Source organism: Salmo salar, chromosome 03 (genome assembly GCF_965601325.2).
Source record: "Salmo salar chromosome 03, fSalSal1, whole genome shotgun sequence".
In the NCBI taxonomy this organism is placed as follows: domain Eukaryota; kingdom Metazoa; phylum Chordata; class Actinopteri; order Salmoniformes; family Salmonidae; genus Salmo; species Salmo salar.
The window spans coordinates 92,371,526-92,392,005 of NC_138293.1; the positions used below are offsets into that span (position 1 = coordinate 92,371,526).

Below are 20,480 nucleotides of genomic sequence, written 5' to 3' on the forward strand. Positions count from 1 at the left end.
CGACATAACGAACGAAACGCTTTGAGAATCCGTTTTTTTTAAATAAATGATATAGCCTAGATTAATAAAAATGGCATTATTAAAATATGTTTTCCAGTGATGAAGGGTTTCTAAACCCCTGTATGTCGAGTCCTGACACACACAGACAGGGAATTCCCGTGACGATGTTGCCTCTTCAGAAAGTTGGTTTATTTTTGGTCAATTGCACATTACGGTTTGAATAAATCATGATAAAAAAAAGATCATTGTTAACCCAAAACTAATGTGACCAGGTAAAAAAACGTCACTGACACCCCTGAGACCAATTCAAAATGTGTGTCGCACTGCCAATTCAAAATGTGTGTCGCACTGCCAATTCAAAATGTGTGTCGCACTGCCAATTCAAAATGTGTGTCGCACTGCCAATTCAAAATGTGTGTCGCACTGCCAATTCAAAATGTGTGTCGCACTGCCAATTCAAAATGTGTGTCGCACTGCCAATTCAAAATGTGTGTCGCACTGCCAATTCAAAATGTGTGTCGCACTGCCAATTCAAAATGTGTGTCGCACTGCCAATTCAAAATGCGTCTCCACTGCCAATTCAAAATGCGTCTCGCACTGCCAATTCAAAATGCGTCTCTCACTGCCAATTCAAAATGCGTCTCTCACTGCCAATTCAAAATGCGTCTCTCACTGCCAATTCAAAATGCGTCTCTCACTGCCAATTCAAAATGCGTCTCTCACTGCCAATTCAAAATGCGTCTCTCACTGCCAATTCAAAATGCGTCTCTCACTGCCAATTCAAAATGCGTCTCTCACTGCCAATTCAAAATGCGTCTCTCACTGCCAATTCAAAATGTGTCTCTCACTGCCAATTCAAAATGTGTCTCTCACTGCCAATTCAAAATGTGTCTCTCACTGCCAATTCAAAATGTGTCTCTCACTGCCAATTCAAAATGTGTCTCTCACTGCCAATTCAAAATGTGTCTCTCACTGCCAATTCAAAATGTGTCTCTCACTGCGAATTCAAAATGTGTCTCTCACTGCCAATTCAAAAGGTCGCAAATGTGACTGTTTTGGTCACAGTTTCAAACCCTGAAAATGATCGTGTCAATTAGGTTCTAGCAACAGGCTGTTTCTAGGGTTGTCTATTAATATGACAGTACCCATAGTACCCCTGCTGAAGAGGCCAAGAGGTAACACTCCCATCACTGGGCAAAAACTGGTTGAATCAACATTGTTTCCACATCATTTAAACAAAACAAATGTGATCATGTTGAATCAACAAAAAAAGTCATCAACATAAGGGAATTTCTTGTTTTTTTTCACCCAACTTAACCTAAATCCAATGTGATGGTGATCATGTTTTGTTGAAATCGCATTAGTTGATAACTCAACATATTGACAATCAGAAATAGATATTGAAATGACATCTGTGCCCAGTGGGTCAGCAGTATGTATATATAGTATATTTGTGTTTGGGTGGTGACCCCACTGACCCATAGAAGTGACCTCTGATGAACTCCTGGATACGGTTCTTGCTCTGGGCGTGCAGGTTCTGGAACTCATGCATGGCAGAGAACTTCTTCACATTCAGCCCGTTAGGGGTGATTATGTCTGTGGGGTGTGGTGGCGGGGGAGAAGAAGAGAGAGAGGGAGAGAGAGAGAACAGGACAGGCGAGGCAGAGAAAGAACAGGAGAGGAGAGGTAGAGAAAGAACAGGAGAAGAGAGGTAGAGATAACAAGAGAGGAGAGGTAGAGATAACAGGAGAGGTTAGCCAGACAGTCAACTAAGAACAAACAAAGAAGTTAAAAGGTTTGAGAGGAATTCCTGTGACAGGCATGCACACAGCACAAACACACCTGGTTTCCTCTTTAGCAGGTGCTCTGCCTCAACGGCTGTGATCTGAGAGACGGTGGTGAAGACATGAGCGCAGCGCGCCGCTGTCCGCTCCAGACAATACCGATGGTAGATCTGTCTATCCCCCGCCTCCTTATCCACGTTGAACTGAGACAGAGAGACACAGAGCGAGAAGACAATTCCAAATCATCAATTCCACTCACCAAGACAAGATTAAGCTATTACCTACTATGAGATAGTTAATTGAATAAATAACTTGCAAGAAAATGTATTCACAATGATTTTTTATCATAAAACAAAGCCTATCCAATCCTGTCTGATCTAGAGTAGTGGCTATGGTGAAGAGGCTGGGAGACACTGATCCACAACGTTCAGCAGTCGTGGGTCAAGTAAATAGCACATTAAATAAGTGCTTTCACTGTTTTAGTGGAGTAATCCAGGGTCGATGAAACAGGACAGACTAGATGCTAAAAACCAACATGATTAAAATGCTACGGTCCTGCCCGCCCCACCTTCCACACACTTGTGTAACTCTGGAAGGATCAGATTGGTATCATCAGTCTGGTAACAGTTCTCCACTAACTCTGAAGCATCTGATTGGTATCATCAGTCTGGTAACAGTTCTCCACTAACTCTGAAGCATCTGATTGGTATCATCAGTCTGGTAACAGTTCTCCACTAACTCTGAAGCATCTGATTGGTATCATCTGGTAACAGTTCTCCACTAACTCTAGAAGCATCAGATTGGCATCATCAGTCTGGTAACAGTTCTCCACTAACTCTAGAAGCATCAGATTGGCATCATCAGTCTGGTAACAGTTCTCCACTAACTCTAGAAGCATCAGATTGGTATCATCAGTCTGATAACAGTTCTCCACTAACTCTAGAAGCATCTGATTGGTATCATCTGGTAACAGTTCTCCACTAACTCTGAAGCATCTGATTGGTATCATCTGGTAACAGTTCTCCACTAACTCTAGAAGCATCAGATTGGCATCATCAGTCTGGTAACAGTTCTCCACTAACTCTAGAAGCATCAGATTGGCATCATCAGTCTGGTAACAGTTCTCCACTAACTCTAGAAGCATCAGATTGGCATCATCAGTCTGGTAACAGTTCTCCACTAACTCTAGAAGCATCTGATTGGTATCATCTGGTAACAGTTCTCCACTAACTCTGAAGCATCTCATTGGTATCATCTGGTAACAGTTCTCCACTAACTCTAGAAGCATCAGATTGGCATCATCAGTCTGGTAACAGTTCTCCACTAACTCTAGAAGCATCAGATTGGTATCATCAGTCTGGTAACAGTTCTCCACTAACTCTAGAAGCATCAGATTGGTATCATCAGTCTGGTAACAGTTCTCCACTAACTCTAGAAGCATCAGATTGGTATCATCAGTCTGGTAACAGTTCTCCACTAACTCTAGAAGCATCAGATTGGTATCATCAGTCTGGTAACAGTTCTCCACTAACTCTAGAAGCATCAGATTGGCATCATCAGTCTGGTAACAGTTCTCCACTAACTCTAGAAGCATCAGATTGGCATCATCAGTCTGGTAACAGTTCTCCACTAACTCTAGAAGCATCAGATTGGTATCATCAGTCTGGTAACAGTTCTCCACTAACTCTAGAAGCATCAGCTTGGCATCATCAGTCTGGTAACAGTTCTCCACTAACTCTAGAAGCATCAGATTGGTATCATCAGTCTGATAACAGTTCTCCACTAACTCTAGAAGCATCAGATTGGCATCATCAGTCTGATAACAGTTCTCCACTAACTCTAGAAGCATCAGATTGGCATCATCAGTCTGGTAACAGTTCTCCACTAACTCTAGAAGCATCAGATTGGTATCATCAGTCTGATAACAGTTCTCCACTAACTCTAGAAGCATAAGCTTGGCATCATCAGTCTGGTAACAGTTCTCCACTAACTCTAGAAGCATCAGATTGGTATCATCTGGTAACAGTTCTCCACTAACTCTAGAAGCATCTGATTGGTATCATCTGGTAACAGTTCTCCACTAACTCTGAAGCATCTGATTGGTATCATCTGGTAACAGTTCTCCACTAACTCTAGAAGCATCAGATTGGCATCATCAGTCTGGTAACAGTTCTCCACTAACTCTAGAAGCATCAGATTGGCATCATCAGTCTGGTAACAGTTCTCCACTAACTCTAGAAGCATCAGATTGGTATCATCAGTCTGGTAACAGTTCTCCACTAACTCTAGAAGCATCAGATTGGCATCATCAGTCTGGTAACAGTTCTCCACTAACTCTAGAAGCATCAGCTTGGTATCATCTGATAACAGTTCCCTTTCAGATCTACACTAGTGAATACTAAGTAGGGGACTACGGGTAAGGGGTTGATTTAGGATCAGGGCAAAATATACTAGCTAGGGTGATACAACTGACTTTCAAACAACCTAGAATTAACCACAAAACTTACTGTGAGGTCAGTTACCTGTGAATGATGCTGAAGATGCAAAGACAGAACAATCAGAACATAGTAAACATGACATCACCACCCTGACCAACACACACACCACAGATCATGACATCACCACCCTGACCAACACACACACCACAGATCATGACATCACCACCCTGACCAACACACACCACAGATCATGACATCACCACCCTGACCAACACACACACCACAGATCATGATATCACCACATGTGTACACACAAACATACCCACACTCACATCGGCAAGGTTGTTGTAGAAGTCCACGCTGCCGGCACATAGGTAGCGTCCCAGCAGGGTGGCGTGGGTGGTGAAGATGGTTGCCACGGGCAACTGTCTCTGTCGGCATAGAGCCAGGCCCAGGCCTGCCAGCCACTCATGGAAATGGGCCAGGATATGGGGAGGCTCCTCACACTGCGCTGCATACTGGAGGAAGACAATGTGGGATTACTACAATGGGCCAGGATACCGGAGGAGGACAATGTAGGGTTAATATAATGGGCCAGCATTCTGGAGGAAGACAATGGGGGGTTAATATAATGGGCCAGCATACAATGTGGGGTTAATACAGAACCTTCTATGGAATACTGTTACTAATGAATTGCAACCTTCACTGACACAAGCCATTATTAATCTGGCTAGAACAGTGGTCGCCAACCGGTCGATCGCAATGGTCGATCTTCAAGGCATTCCTAGTCGATCACCAAATATTTCTGTAGAAAAGCCAACGAATGATAAAGGCGTGAGCTCCTTTTTTTAAATCATGTTAAGCCATTGCCGGTAGGTGCACTTGATTCAAAAGTCCTGAACACCGGGTACGCAAAGTGTTCCCATGAGACAAACTGTCTACCCGGCAAATCTCTGACTAAATCGAGTGCACCTACTGCGCTGCCCAATCGGATAGCTCAAATCACCGTAGCTACAGAGCTTCCATGACCCTGGCCACATCCAAGTTTAATAGGCTACTAGTCTACGTAAGATTGAATAACTTAAAACCATGACCACAGAGAGACTGTCAACGAATACAGAAAAGTCCTGCTGTTTTTATGAGTGAGTTCATGTTTAAGTTTATATTCAGCACAGTCACTGTTTTATTCAACACATTTCAAAATGCGCCTCTCCGTACTTCCGCTCGGGCTGCAGCTGCAATGAATGAGTAGCCAAGTATTGATAGCCCTGCGTTTTATTATTATTAGCAGCTCGTCGTGTCGATTTTAATATTAGGAAATATTTTACTTTCTCTGGTCATAGGAACAACATGAATTTGTACATGAGGCAGATGCGGTGCGACTCGAGTTTCACCATCAGGTGGAAGACGGTGTCCTCTCTTTCTGGTCAGTCTCACCGAAGGAAGGAGAGAGCTGGAACCGTGACAGGTGGTTGGGAAAAATCGTTTTGAACGGTCATCCAAGTCGGAATTCCAAGTCGGAAACTCGAGCATCTCTCTAGAGCTCCGACCTTTCGACCTGAAGATCAGTGACGTGGTGATTTGACCTCGTTGACCATCAGATGCAGATACCATCAGTCCAGTAAAATAAAAATAAAAATTATTTAAATTCATGCTCCACAGTGATAAACCAACTGATCTATTTTGTTATCAAAGCTCGAGTTTTGAAATCTAATATGGTCTGATTAACAATATTGGCAGGCCATTCATATAGCCAATATGCTGTGATAATGTATTAGGCCTACTGCCCAAACATCATTCCTACTAAACTGTTTGTGTGGGTTAATGTAAAAAAATTAATCTGAGCAGTAGATCTCAGCTTGATTTTTGACTGTGAAAATGATCTTGACTCAGAAAGGGTTGGTGACCACTGGGCTAGAACCACCTACTTCCCTGTTATAACAGTGAGCAGTGTGTAGGCCACGCCCCCCTTAGCCCCATTCAACCCATTATCCCTGACCCTCCCTGGCATCAACCCACCTCTCCTAGTAACCCATTATCCCTGACCCTCCCTGGCAGCAACCCACCTCTCCTAGTAACCCATTATCCCTGACCTTCCCTGGCATCAACCCACTTCTCCTAGTAACCCATTATCCCTGACCCTCCCTGGCAGCAACCCACCTCTCCTAGTAACCCATTATCCCTGACCCTCCCTGGCAGTAACCCAGCTCTCCTAGTAACCCATTATCCCTGACCCTCCCTGGCAGCAACCCACCTCTCCTAGTAACCCATTATCCCTGACCCTCCCTGGCAGTAACCCACCTCTCCTAGTAACCCATTATCCCTGACCCTCCCTGGCAGCAACCCACCTCTCCTAGTAACCCATTATCCCTGACCCTCCCTGGCAGCAACCCACCTCTCCTAGTAACCCATTATCCCTGACCCTCCCTGGCAGCAACCCACCTCTCCTAGTAACCCATTATCCCTGACATCAACCCACCTCTCCTAGTAACCCATTATCCCTGACCCTCCCTGGCAGCAACCCACCTCTCCTAGTAACCAGGCGGTCAAGAAGCCAAAGAGGACGGCGTCGTTGGCCTCGCGGTCGAACCAGGGCACCCCGATGGAGAAGTTGTCCCATAACTCTTTTTTCCACTTATCCAGGTTCCAGGCCGTGAACGCCACATCTATCAGCACCACGTATGGACTGCCCTCAATCAGCCAACGACCAAAGTACACCTGGGGTGAAGAGAGATGGCGGGTGAGAGAGAGAGGCGGAGAGAGAGTGAAGGTGAGAGTGAATGAGAGAGGAGGGGTAAGAATGAGAGACTGGGGTCAGTGTTTTAAAAGTAGCTCGCTAGCCAGCCAGACAAGGTCTGGTGCTGTTAGCCATAGTGTCGTTACTCAACTAGCATGTTTTCAATGTGGTCACAGTCTGGACCTAGAGTGTTTGACATGTACATGTTTATTTGTCGTTGCCCAGTACAGAGAATTAAAAGACATTGTCCTGTTGTTTATACCACAAAGAACAGGGAGCTTACACAATGATTTACACAAATGTTCCACAACTTCCAGTCCTCAAGTAAGGACGATTAGGACACAGTATCGCTCTCCTCCAATCAAATGATCTGACCTCACCACACAGGGCTTTCCCATGGTGCACTGCACTGCTATGACCCTGCACAAATAGAATGCCAAGGAGTGACTCAGTATGGCACACACACTTACACATATGAACTACACACACACACACTAAACACACGCTACAGACTGCCTACCAGAAATAGACAGCAGTGTGTCTGACACTGATACAGCCTTTAACCTTTTAACAGAAATACCAGAGATTAGAACGACAAGGACAGACAGTGAAGGATAGAGTGAAATAAATACAGAGAGAAAGAGGGACACGTGTGTGTGTGTGTGTGTGTGTGTGTGTGTGTGTGTGTGTGTGTGTGTGTGTGTGTGTGTGTGTGGACGTGTTTAACTATACTTGTGGGGACCAGAAGTAAACATTTATTTTTGACCAACTGGGGACATTTTGTTAGTCCCCACGAGGTCAAATACTATTTCTAGGCGGTTTAGGGTTAAGGTTAGAATTAGTGCTAGGGTTAGAATTAAGTTTAGGAACTAGGGTTAGGGTAAGGGAAAATAGGATTTTGAATGGGACTGACTTGTGTGTCCCCACAAGGTTAGTGTGTGTGTGTGTGTGTGTGTGTGTGTGTGTGTGTGTGTGTGTGTGTGTGTGTGTGTGTCCTGGGGAAAGGCCAATGCCATGGACCAGGGTTAGGTGGGGTCTTGGGGCGCACAGGGGCTTTTGAGGCAAGGTTGAAGTCATGAAGTAACTCAAACTTAATTTAAACTGAAGGACACTGCTTAGAATTGCCTGAAATGGCATAGTACTGCTTTTAACCTCATCATAATCCCAAAAAACTTCAATTGCAAGGACGTGAAGTTATGTATTGCTAATGTTCTTTTCTATTGTTGTCAACGTCACGATTGAGAACCAATGGTAATTTAGGAAGCTGTACACACACAGGCTAGTTGAGGTAAAAATGCTAATTAGCAACTTTACACTGGGTTCTAAAAAGTTAGTTTAAGTCTCATGGATTTATACTCCTTTGCTGCTAGTTGGTGCTAGTTGGTGCTAATGTTACACGTAGCTCCTTTAAAGAGACAATCTGCAGTTTGGTAAAAAGCTGAGGGGTGGGGCTGGGGAAATGTAACCACTCTCAAACTCAGACAGAGCTATGGACGCAAGGACCATGTTTGATTTATATGGTATTTGTTTATGTTTACAAACATTTGGGCAAAGCTTCTATATTTTGGGTTGTGGTGGGGTACGACAGTTAAACTAAGCTCATGAGGCATTTATATAAGTTATATTCTTAAAGAATCAAAATGGGGACATATTAACTTTTAAGTCCAAAAATGGAGGAAACAACTGCAGATTTCCCCTTTAAGTCCTTTAATAGTGCCAGCAAACTTGTGTGGGTCTCTGTGTGGGTCTCTGTGTGGGTCTGTACCTTACATCCACTGGAATTCATCTTGTCTATGGCTCTCTTAAGGGCAGGGTTGGTGGGCTCGATCAGCTCCACCTGGGTGCGGACGTTACTCTCCACGTACGGACCAACCAGGAAATAGTTTTCTCCCCATTCCTCTGCTGTCAGACGGGCTTTGGTCTGGATCACTGTGTAAATCCCACCGACTGCACAGACACACAGAACCAAGAGTTATTACTAATATACTGTCGTTCCACACAGAACCAAGAGTTATTACTAATATACTGTCGTTCCACACAGAACCAAGAGTTATTACTAATATACTGTCGTTCCACACAGAACCAAGAGTTATTACTAATATACTGTCGTTCCACACAGAACCAAGAGTTATTACTAATATACTGTCGTTCCACACAGAACCAAGAGTTATTACTAATATACTGTCGTTCCACACAGAACCAAGTGTTATTACTAATATACTGTCGTTCCACACAGAACCAAGTGTTATTACTAATATACTGTCGTTCCACACAGAACCAAGAGTTATTACTAATATACTGTCGTTCCACACAGAACCAAGAGTTATTACTAATATACTGTCGTTCCACGCAGAACCAAGAGTTATTACTAATATACTGTCGTTCCACGCAGAACCAAGAGTTATTACTAATATACTGTCGTTCCACACAGAAACAAGAGTTATTACTAATATACTGTCGTTCCACGCAGAACCAAGAGTTATTACTAATATACTGTCGTTCCACGCAGAACCAAGAGTTATTACTAATATACTGTCGTTCCACGCAGAACCAAGAGTTATTACTAATATACTGTCGTTCCACGCAGAACCAAGAGTTATTACTAATATACTGTCGTTCCACGCAGAACCAAGAGTTATTACTAATATACTGTCGTTCCACGCAGAACCAAGAGTTATTACTAATATACTGTCGTTCCACGCAGAACCAAGAGTTATTACTAATATACTGTCGTTCCACGCAGAACCAAGAGTTATTACTAATATACTGTCGTTCCACGCAGAACCAAGAGTTATTACTAATATACTGTCGTTCCACACAGAACCAAGAGTTATTACTAATATACTGTCGTTCCACACAGAACCAAGAGTTATTACTAATATACTGTCGTTCCACACAGAACCAAGAGTTATTACTAATATACTGTCGTTCCACGCAGAACCAAGAGTTATTACTAATATACTGTCGTTCCACGCAGAACCAAGAGTTATTACTAATATACTGTCGTTCCACGCAGAACCAAGAGTTATTAGTTATATACTGTCGTTCCACGCAGAACCAAGAGTTATTAGTTATATACTGTCGTTCCACACAGAACCAAGAGTTATTACTAATATACTGTCGTTCCACACAGAACCAAGAGTTATTACTAATATACTGTCGTTCCACACAGAACCAAGAGTTATTACTAATATACTGTCGTTCCACACAGAACCAAGAGTTATTACTAATATACTGTCGTTCCACACAGAACCAAGAGTTATTACTAATATACTGTCGTTCCACGCAGAACCAAGAGTTATTACTAATATACTGTCGTTCCACGCAGAACCAAGAGTTATTACTAATATACTGTCGTTCCACGCAGAACCAAGAGTTATTACTAATATACTGTCGTTCCACGCAGAACCAAGAGTTATTACTAATATACTGTCGTTCCACGCAGAACCAAGAGTTATTACTAATATACTGTCGTTCCACGCAGAACCAAGAGTTATTACTAATATACTGTCGTTCCACGCAGAACCAAGAGTTATTACTAATATACTGTCGTTCCACACAGAACCAAGAGTTATTACTAATATACTGTCGTTCCACACAGAACCAAGAGTTATTACTAATATACTGTCGTTCCACGCAGAACCAAGAGTTATTACTAATATACTGTCGTTCCACACAGAACCAAGAGTTATTACTAATATACTGTCGTTCCACACAGAACCAAGAGTTATTAGTTATATACTGTCGTTCCACACAGAACCAAGAGTTATTACTAATATACTGTCGTTCCACACAGAACCAAGAGTTATTACTAATATACTGTCGTTCCACACACACACCTTTGTTAGCCACCTCCCATGCGATCTCGAAGAGGACAGCGTCCTCCAGGTCAAACTCCTCATCCCACTCCTCCAACCCCGACAGGGAGGTGATGGACAGGCTGCGAGCCAGAGGCATGCTGGGAAAGAAGAACAACACACATGGTTTAGACATGTCATGAGAGAAACATTGTTTTTTGGAAGGAAGGGTATATTTAGCTGGCAGAGCTAAAATAGCTGAAGATGTACAGTTAGACATAGGGGTCATCATTGAGGTGGAAATGAAATGGGGTTAGGAGTAGAGTCAGTGAGGTTTAGAAGTTACCATTGGTTAGGAGTAGAGTCAGCGAGGTTAAGGGGTGAGGTTTAAAAGTTACCATTGGTTAGGAGTAGAGTCAGCGAGGTTAAGGGGTGAGGTTTAAAAGTTACCATTGGTTAGGAGTAGAGTCAGCGAGGTTAAGGGGTGAGGTTTAGAAGTTACCATTGGTTAGGAGTAGAGTCAGCGAGGTTAAGGGGTGAGGTTTAAAAGTTACCATTGGTTAGGAGTAGAGTCAGCGAGGTTAAGGGGTGAGGTTTAGAAGTTACCATTGGTTAGGAGTAGAGTCAGCGAGGTTATTAAGGGGTGAGGTTTAGAAGTTACCATTGGTTAGGAGTAGAGTCAGCGAGGTTAAGGGGTGAGGTTTAGAAGTTACCATTGGTTAGGAGTAGAGTCAGCGAGGTTAAGGGTTAAAGTGAATGTGTGTGCTCACTTTCCAGCATTTTTACACATCAGTATCCTGACCTCCAAATAAATGTTTAAGAAATAACTTTATTGTTCATTTACATCTTCTTATCATTAGCGTACTGCTGTCGGACAGCCTTTAATATCTGCTGGTTGAATATACACTATTTTAAAGCATCATTAGAAACTATACACAGCTTGTTTACAATGGCTCCTATGACAAAGAGTATAATGCAGTGGTGAGATAAAGATGCAGAAGGAAATGTCTATGTTTGCTGCCCCAAAATTGAAAGGAAGAGTTAACATGAAAACACTATATGACATGACTGACTCAACATCACAACCCAGGTAAGGTAAGAGAGAGTGTGTGTGTACAAAGTACTGTATCCAAATCTGATAACTTGATCAAATGACATCAATGATACCGTAGGCCCATATACAACAGTATTTGGTCAGTGGTACAGGGGGAACTTTCTAGACTTAAAAAGACATGAATCATCACCACGAGTTGTGGAAGAACACCATGTTCTGTACCCCCAAACAACCGCCCATATACAACCGCCCATAAACAACCACCCCCAAACAACCACCCATATACAACCGCCCATAAACAACCACCCCCAAACAACCGGCCATAAACAACCGGCCATAAACAACCACCCCCAAACAACCGCCCATAAACAACCGCCCATATACAACCGCCCATAAACAACCACCCCCAAACAACCGGCCATAAACAACCGGCCATAAACAACCACCCCCAAACAACCGGCCATAAACAACCGCCCATATACAACCACCCCCAAACAACCGGCCATAAACAACCGGCCATAAACAACCGCCCATATACAACCGCCCATATACAACCGCCCCCAAACAACCGGCCATAAACAACCGGCCATATACAACCGCCCATAAACAACCGCCCATATACAACCGGCCATATACAACCACCCCCAAACAACCGCCCATAAACAACCGCCCATAAACAACCGCCCATATACAACCGCCCATAAACAACCACCCCCAAACAACCGGCCATAAACAACCGGCCATAAACAACCACCCCCAAACAACCGCCCATAAACAACCGCCCATATACAACCGCCCATAAACAACCACCCATATACAACCACCCCCAAACAACCGGCCATAAACAACCACCCCCAAACAACCGCCCATAAACAACCGCCCATATACAACCGCCCATATACAACCGCCCCCATATACAACCGCCCATATACAACCGCCCATAAACAACCGCCCATAAACAACCGCCCATAAACAACCGCCCATAAACAACCGCCCATAAACAACCGCCCATAAACAACCGCCCATAAACAACCGCCCATATACAACCGCCCATAAACAACCGCCCATAAACAACCGCCCCCAAACAACCGCCCCCAAACAACCGCCCATAAACAACCGCCCATATACAACCGCCCATATACAACCGCCCATAAACAACCGGCCATATACAACCACCCCCAAACAACCGGCCATAAACAACCGGCCATAAACAACCACCCCCAAACAACCGCCCATAAACAACCGCCCATAAACAACCGGCCATATACAACCACCCCCAAACAACCGCCCATAAACAACCGCCCATATACAACCGCCCATATACAACCGGCCATATACAACCGGCCATATACAACCGGCCATATACAACCGGCCATAAACAACCGCCCATATACAACCGCCCATAAACAACCGGCCATATACAACCGGCCATAAACAACCGGCCATATACAACCGGCCATATACAACCGGCCATAAACAACCGGCCATAAACAACCGCCCATATACAACCGCCCATATACAACCGCCCATATACAACCGGCCATATACAACCGCCCATAAACAACCGGCCATATACAACCGGCCATATACAACCACCCCCAAACAACCGCCCATAAACAACCGCCCATATACAACCGCCCATAAACAACCGCCCATATACAACCGCCCATATACAACCGCCCATATACAACCGCCCATATACAACCGCCCATAAACAACCGCCCATATACAACCGCCCATATACAACCGCCCATAAACAACCGCCCATATACAACCGCCCATATACAACCGCCCATATACAACCGCCCATATACAGCCGCCCATATACAACCAGACCCTGGGAGTAGTCTCCCTAGGCAGATGGGTTGCCTCCCACAATGTTAACAATGTTCCAGCATAGATCTGGGATTTTTATTTTACCTTTATTTTACTAGGCAAGTCAGTTAAGAACAAATTCTTATTTTCAATGACGGCCTAGGAACATTTCAGGGGCAGAACGACAGATTTGTACCTCGTCAGCTCAGGGATAGTTGGAACCTTTCGGTTACTAGTCCAGCGCTCTAACCACTAGGCTACCTGTCCCTAACCACTAGGCTACCTGTCCCTAACCACTAGGCTACCTGTCCGTAACCACTAGGCTACCTGTCCCTAACCACTAGGCTACCTGCCCGTAACCACTAGGCTACCTGCCCGTAACCACTAGGCTACCTGTCCGTAACCACTAGGCTACCTGTCCGTAACCACTAGGCTACCTGTCCGTAACCACTAGGCTACCTGTCCGTAACCACTAGGCTACCTGTCCGTAACCACTAGGCTACCTGTCCGTAACCACTAGGCTACCTGTCCGTAACCACTAGGCTACCTGTCCGTAACCACTAGGCTACCTGCCTCTAACCACTAGGCTACCTGCCTCTAACCACTAGGCTACCGCCTCTAACCACTAGGCTCCCGTCCCTAACCACTAGGCTACCCGTCCCTAACCACTAGGCTACCCGTCCCTAACCACTAGGCTACCCGTCCCTAACCACTAGGCTACCCGTCCCTAAGCACTAGCTGCTACCTGTCCCTAAGCACTAGGCTGCTACCTGTCCCTAAGCACTAGGCTGCTACCTGTCCCTAAGCACTAGCTGCTACCTGTCCCTAAGCACTAGGCTGCTACCTGTCCCTAAGCACAGGCTCTACCTGTCCCTAAGCACTAGGCTACCTGTCCCTAAGCACGCGGCTACCTGTCCCTAAGCACTAGGCGGCTACCTGTCCCTAAGCACTAGGCTGCTACCTGTCCCTAAGCACTAGGCTGCTACCTGTCCCTAAGCACTAGGCTGCTACCTGTCCCTAAGCACTAGGCTGCTACCTGTCCCTAAGCACTAGGCTGCTACCTGTCCCTAAGCACTAGGCTGCTACCTGTCCCTAAGCACTAGGCTGCTACCTGTCCCTAAGCACTAGGCTGCTACCTGTCCCTAAGCACTAGGCTGCTACCTGTCCCTAAGCACTAGGCTGCTACCTGTCCCTAAGCACTAGGCTGCTACCTGTCCCTAAGCACTAGGCTGCTACCTGTCCCTAAGCACTAGGCTGCTACCTGTCCCTAAGCACTAGGCTGCTACCTGTCCCTAAGCACTAGGCTGCTACCTGTCCCTAAGCACTAGGCTGCTACCTGTCCCTAAGCACTAGGCTGCTACCTGTCCCTAAGCACTAGGCTGCTACCTGTCCCTAAGCACTAGGCTGCTACCTGTCCCTAAGCACTAGGCTGCTACCTGTCCCTAAGCACTAGGCTGCTACCTGTCCCTAAGCACTAGGCTGCTACCTGTCCCTAAGCACTAGGCTGCTACCTGTCCCTAAGCACTAGGCTACCTGTCCCTAAGCACTAGGCTACCTGTCCCTAACCACTAGGCTACCCGTCCCTAACCACTAGGCTACCCGTCGCCCCGAGTGTTAAGACCATTGAGAGAGTGGATGGTTACCTCAGTACGCTCAGCTTAGAGAGAACTGGGACGTCGTGGTCTAAAAATATGTCAGTCAAAAATGATTATTTATATTTTATTTCACTTGGTCCCCACACCCCCGCAGTGGTAATTTAGTCTGCTGCTCCCCCTATGGTCACCCCCCCCAACAGTCTTTACTCTGCCTCCACCCCAATGGACATGTATTTATTCATCACTGCTACAGTTGTTACTGTGTTCCTATCTATGCTACTATAGTCTATGTGGCGGGGGATATATATATCTGTAGAAGTATATATATATATCACACACACAGAACACACACACACACCTCTCTCTCGTGGGACTTTTTCCGCATTGCTTGCTTTTTGGGGATTTTAGGCTGGGTATCTGGAGAAGTATTTGTGACAGCTGCTGATGTCAGAAAGGATTTATTAAATACACACCTTGATTCTTTAAAAAGTCAATGAGAAGAGGCTGTCCCAACTAGCTCTGCTGTGTCTTATGGGGTTCTAGGAGTGTGTGTGAGAATGAGACAGACAGTATGCACTGGTGTGTGTGTGAGAGAGAATGTGATCTGTGTGGTGCGTGTGAGAGTGTGATCTGTGTGTGTGAGAGAGAATGTGATCTGTGTGGTGCGTGTGAGAGTGTGATCTGTGTGTGTGAGAGAGAATGTGATCTGTGTGGTGCGTGTGAGAGTGTGATCTGTGTGTGTGAGAGAGAATGTGATCTGTGTGGTGCGTGTGAGAGTGTGATCTGTGTGTGTGTGAGAGAGAATGTGATCTGTGTGGTGCGTGTGAGAGTGTGATCTGTGTGTGTGAGAGAGAATGTGATCTGTGTGGTGCGTGTGAGAGTGTGATCTGTGTGTGTGAGAGAGAATGTGATCTGTGTGGTGCGTGTGAGAGTGTGATCTGTGTGTGTGAGAGAGAATGTGATCTGTGTGGTGCGTGTGAGAGTGTGATCTGTGTGTGTGAGAGAGAATGTGATCTGTGTGGTGCGTGTGAGAGTGTGATCTGTGTGTGTGAGAGTGTGATCTGTGTGTGTGAGAGTGTGATCTGTGTGTGTGAGAGTGTGATCTGTGTGGTGCATGTGAGAGTGTGATCTGTGTGTGTGTGAGAGTGTGATCTGTGTGTGTGTGAGAGTGTGATCTGTGTGTGAGAGAGTGTGATCTGTGTGGTGTGTGTGAGAGTGTGATCTGTGTGTGTGAGAGTGTGATCTGTGTGTGTGAGAGTGTGATCTGTGTGTGTGAGAGTGTGATCTGTGTGTGTGAGAGAGTGTGATCTGTGTGGTGCGTGTGAGAGTGTGATCTGGGTGTGTGAGAGAGTGTGATCTGTGTGGTGCGTGTGAGAGTGTGATCTGTGTGGTGTGTGTGAGAGTGTGATCTGTGTGGTGTGTGTGAGAGTGTGATCTGTGTGGTGTGTGTGAGAGTGTGATCTGTGTGGTGTGTGTGAGAGTGTGATCTGGCTGGTGCGTGTGAGAGTGTGATCTGGGTGTGTGTGAGAGTGTGTGATCTGGATGTGTGAGAGAGTGTGATCTGGGTGGTGCGTGTGAGAGTGTGATCTGGGTGGTGCGTGTGAGAGTGTGATCTGTGTGTGTGAGAGTGTGATCTGTGTGTGTGAGAGTGTGATCTGTGTGTGTGAGAGTGTGATCTGTGTGGTGTGTGTGAGAGTGTGATCTGTGTGTGTGTGAGAGTGTGATCTGTGTGTGTGATCTGTGTGTGTGAGAGTGTGATCTGTGTGGTGTGTGTGAGAGTGTGATCTGGGGTGGGGTGATCTGTGTGTGTGAGAGTGTGATCTGTGTGTGTGAGAGAGTGTGATCTGTGTGTGTGAGAGAGTGTGATCTGTGTGGTGCGTGAGAGAGTGTGATCTGTGTGGTGCGTGTGAGAGTGTGATCTGTGTGGTGCGTGTGAGAGTGTGATCTGTGTGGTGCGTGTGAGAGTGTGATCTGGGTGTGTGAGAGAGTGTGATCTGGGTGTGTGAGAGAGTGTGATCTGTGTGGTGCGTGTGAGAGTGTGATCTGTGTGGTGTGTGTGAGAGTGTGATCTGGATGTGTGAGAGAGTGTGATCTGTGTGGTGCGTGTGAGAGTGTGATCTGGGTGGTGCGTGTGAGAGTGTGATCTGGGTGGTGCGTGTGAGAGTGTGATCTGTGTGTGTGTGAGAGTGTGATCTGTGTGTGTGTGAGAGAGAGTGAAATATTTGTGGAAGTACAGTCATCAACTGTAATGTAGAGTAGTGGAGGAAGAGAGAGGGAAGGTAGAAGAGGTGGGGGGGAGGAAGAGAGAGGGAAGGTAGAAGAGGTGGGGGGGAGAGGAAGAGAGAGGGAAGGTAGAAGAGGTGGGGGGAGGGAGAGGAAGAGAGGGGTAAGGTAGAAGAGGTGGGGGGAGGGAGAGGACGAGGAAGAGAGAGGGAAGGTAGAAGAGGTGGGGGGAGGGAGAGGACGAGGAAGAGAGAGGGAAGGTAGAAGAGGTGGGGGGAGGGAGAGGAAGAGAGGGGTAAGGTAGAAGCGGTGGGGGGAGGGAGAGGACGAGGAAGAGAGGGGTGAGGTAGAAGCGGTGGGGGGAGGGAGAGGCTGAGGAAGAGCCAGGGGTAAGGTAGAAGAGGTGGGGGGAGGGAGAGGCTGAGGAAGAGAGGGGTGAGGTAGAAGAGGTGGGGGGAGGGAGAGGCTGAGGAAGAGAGGGGTGAGGTAGAAGCGGTGGGGGGAGGGAGAGGCTGAGGAAGAGAGGGGTGAGGTAGAAGCGGTGGGGGGAGGGAGAGGACGAGGAAGAGCCAGGGGTAAGGTAGAAGAGGTGGGGGGAGGGAGAGGCTGAGGAAGAGAGGGGTGAGGTAGAAGCGGTGGGGGGAGGGAGAGGCTGAGGAAGAGAGGGGTGAGGTAGAAGAGATGGAGGGAGGGAGAGGATGAGAGAGGTGAAGGTGGGCGCTGAGTAGAGCCTAGGACCAGGAAGTTACTACACTATTTTAGTGACATGTTCTGACCAGACAATCTTGTCATGTCAGAAAAATACTGAATGTGACACACCCCCCTGAACTTTTGTGAAATAGCTTGGACAACAAACGATGCTGGTGACATGCAGCACCATGATGAAATATTGCAGGGTGATTTACGACACTAGTTGCAGCAGCCCAACGTTGGTTGACTGTTGGCATGCTGTGGCTCAGGCAAAACCAACTCCCATGGTTTCAGACTGTTGTTGGCAATGTAGAGACATTTCATACAGAGCAGGTCTGTAGTGGAACTGTAGTGTAACACACTTGTTATGATGGAGCGAATGTACTCTCTCTTTACACACACACACACACACACACACACACACACACACACACACTTTGATGAATGATAGAGATGTAAAAGACAGGCGGAGTCCCACTCAGCCCAGGGCAGGGCAATATAAATCGTTTATGATAGCCTACGTCACACTGACCATGTCTGAGGCTACTTTCTCTTCCTGAATATGAATGGAGTACATTATACATCCTAAAGAAGCCTGTAAGGATGCCTGGGAACAGGTTGGCTGGCTACTAGTACTGTCTGAGGCTACTTTCTCTTCCTGAATATGAATGGAGTACATTATACATCCTAAAGAAGCCTGTAAGGATGCCTGGGAACAGGTTGGCTGGCTACTAGTACTGTCTGAGGCTACTTTCTCTTCCTGAATATGAATGGAGTACATTACACATCCTAAAGAAGCCTGTAAGCCTGCCTGGGAACAGGTTGGCTGGCTACTAGTACTGTCTGAGGCTACTTTCTCTTCCTGAATATGAATGGAGTACATTACACATCCTAAAGAAGCCTGTAAGGCTGCCTGGGAACAGGTTGGCTGGCTACTAGTACTGTCTGAGGCTACTTTCTCTTCCTGAATATGAATGGAGTACATTATACATCCTAAAGAAGCCTGTAAGGCTGCCTGGGAACAGGTTGGCTGGCTACTAGTACTGTCTGAGGCTACTTTCTCTTCCTGAATATGAATGGAGTACATTATACATCCTAAAGAAGCCTGTAAGGCTGCCTGGGAACAGGTTGGCTGGCTACTAGTACTGTCTGAGGCCTCCTCTTCGCTCGTGCCGCTCAGTCACACCTCCCACACAGACACACACACTCCAGCAGCGAACAACACACTATCATTCATAATTATGAAACACCGCTTTGTTACTAATAATGACTACAATGTAACGTGTTTACTGTCATCCGTTACATTGCGATGACACACTGTATCAGGAAGACTGCTTGCCCAGCCAAAACACATCGCGATGCAGAGGACGCTCTCCTTACCTCGGCAATAATACACGTACTCATAGGCTATACGTTCCAGAAAACATGGAATTATTATCAACCCCACTGAGGTGGTGAAGGTTACTTACCCTAAACCGGTGTCGTACCAAGTTCGGTAAAGCAAGCTATGGCAACATTGGCATCTGTTTCAATCAATCAATCAAAAAAAAAAAAAATGAGATAGCAGAGGGGGCGGAAGCCTCATGCGAATGCTGGAGATCCACATTGGTTTAATGCACAGTATGTCATGTTGATGGACAAAATGAAATAACGCCTGTGTGTGGATTACTGCACGTAAGGGGGCGGGGTTGTATCGGCAAAAGTACCGCCTCCTTTCACATTATTCATGAGATGGCGTTCTTGACCCCTTGATTTCTATGGGGTACAGGCCCCGCCCATGGCAAAATGGGTCGTTTTCACAAACCAACATGTACAATTGGTTGACTGAGTTCACTAAGACGGACTGTGGTTGGTGGACTTTGTTGTCAATCGAAGGAGAGGGAATCGTGAGCAACGTGAGCAACTGGTCTGTCTTTTTTTATTTTTCAAAGAGGAGAGAAAAGGGCAAGCAAGTTATTTATAATGCTCGTTGAGTGTCAGATTGGAATATAGCGGAAAGTACAACCAACAACGTGACTACAGAATGACATTTGACCATGCAGCAAGCCCCGCTCTCAGTTCTTATATGCTGTGAAACCTTACCGAACTTATAGTTTTTCCTCTTGCATGTCTCTCTGTCCCCGCCAGACCCACGTTTGGAAAGTCTGTTTAATTATAAGTTCCACTGATGCAATCTCTATTGCACTCCACACTGCCCTTTCCCACCTGGACAAAAGGAACACCTATGTGAGGATGTTATTCATTGACTACAGCTCAGCGTTCAACACCATAGTGCCCTCAAAGCTCATCAATAAGCTAAGGACCCTGGCACTAAACACCTCCCTCTGCAACTGGATCCTGGACTTCC

At 46.0% G+C, this 20,480-nt stretch overlaps 1 protein-coding gene across 1 annotated transcript in view; it reads right to left on the reverse strand.

Moving 5' to 3' along the window:
* The window catches only part of LOC106601986 (glycogen [starch] synthase, muscle), a 38,943-nt gene extending 19,159 nt beyond the window's left edge, over positions 1-19,784 (reverse strand). Inside the window, exons 1-7 of the mRNA XM_014194429.3 lie at positions 19,603-19,784; positions 10,799-10,917; positions 8,725-8,906; positions 6,749-6,940; positions 4,555-4,740; positions 1,843-1,987; positions 1,479-1,596 (exon numbers count right to left, since the gene is read on the reverse strand). Coding sequence (XP_014049904.2) covers positions 1,479-1,596; positions 1,843-1,987; positions 4,555-4,740; positions 6,749-6,940; positions 8,725-8,906; positions 10,799-10,916 — 941 coding nt within the window. The 5' untranslated portion in view covers position 10,917; positions 19,603-19,784. The remainder of the gene's footprint in view (positions 1-1,478; positions 1,597-1,842; positions 1,988-4,554; positions 4,741-6,748; positions 6,941-8,724; positions 8,907-10,798; positions 10,918-19,602) is intronic.
* Between the last annotated feature and the right edge of the window lie 696 nt (positions 19,785-20,480).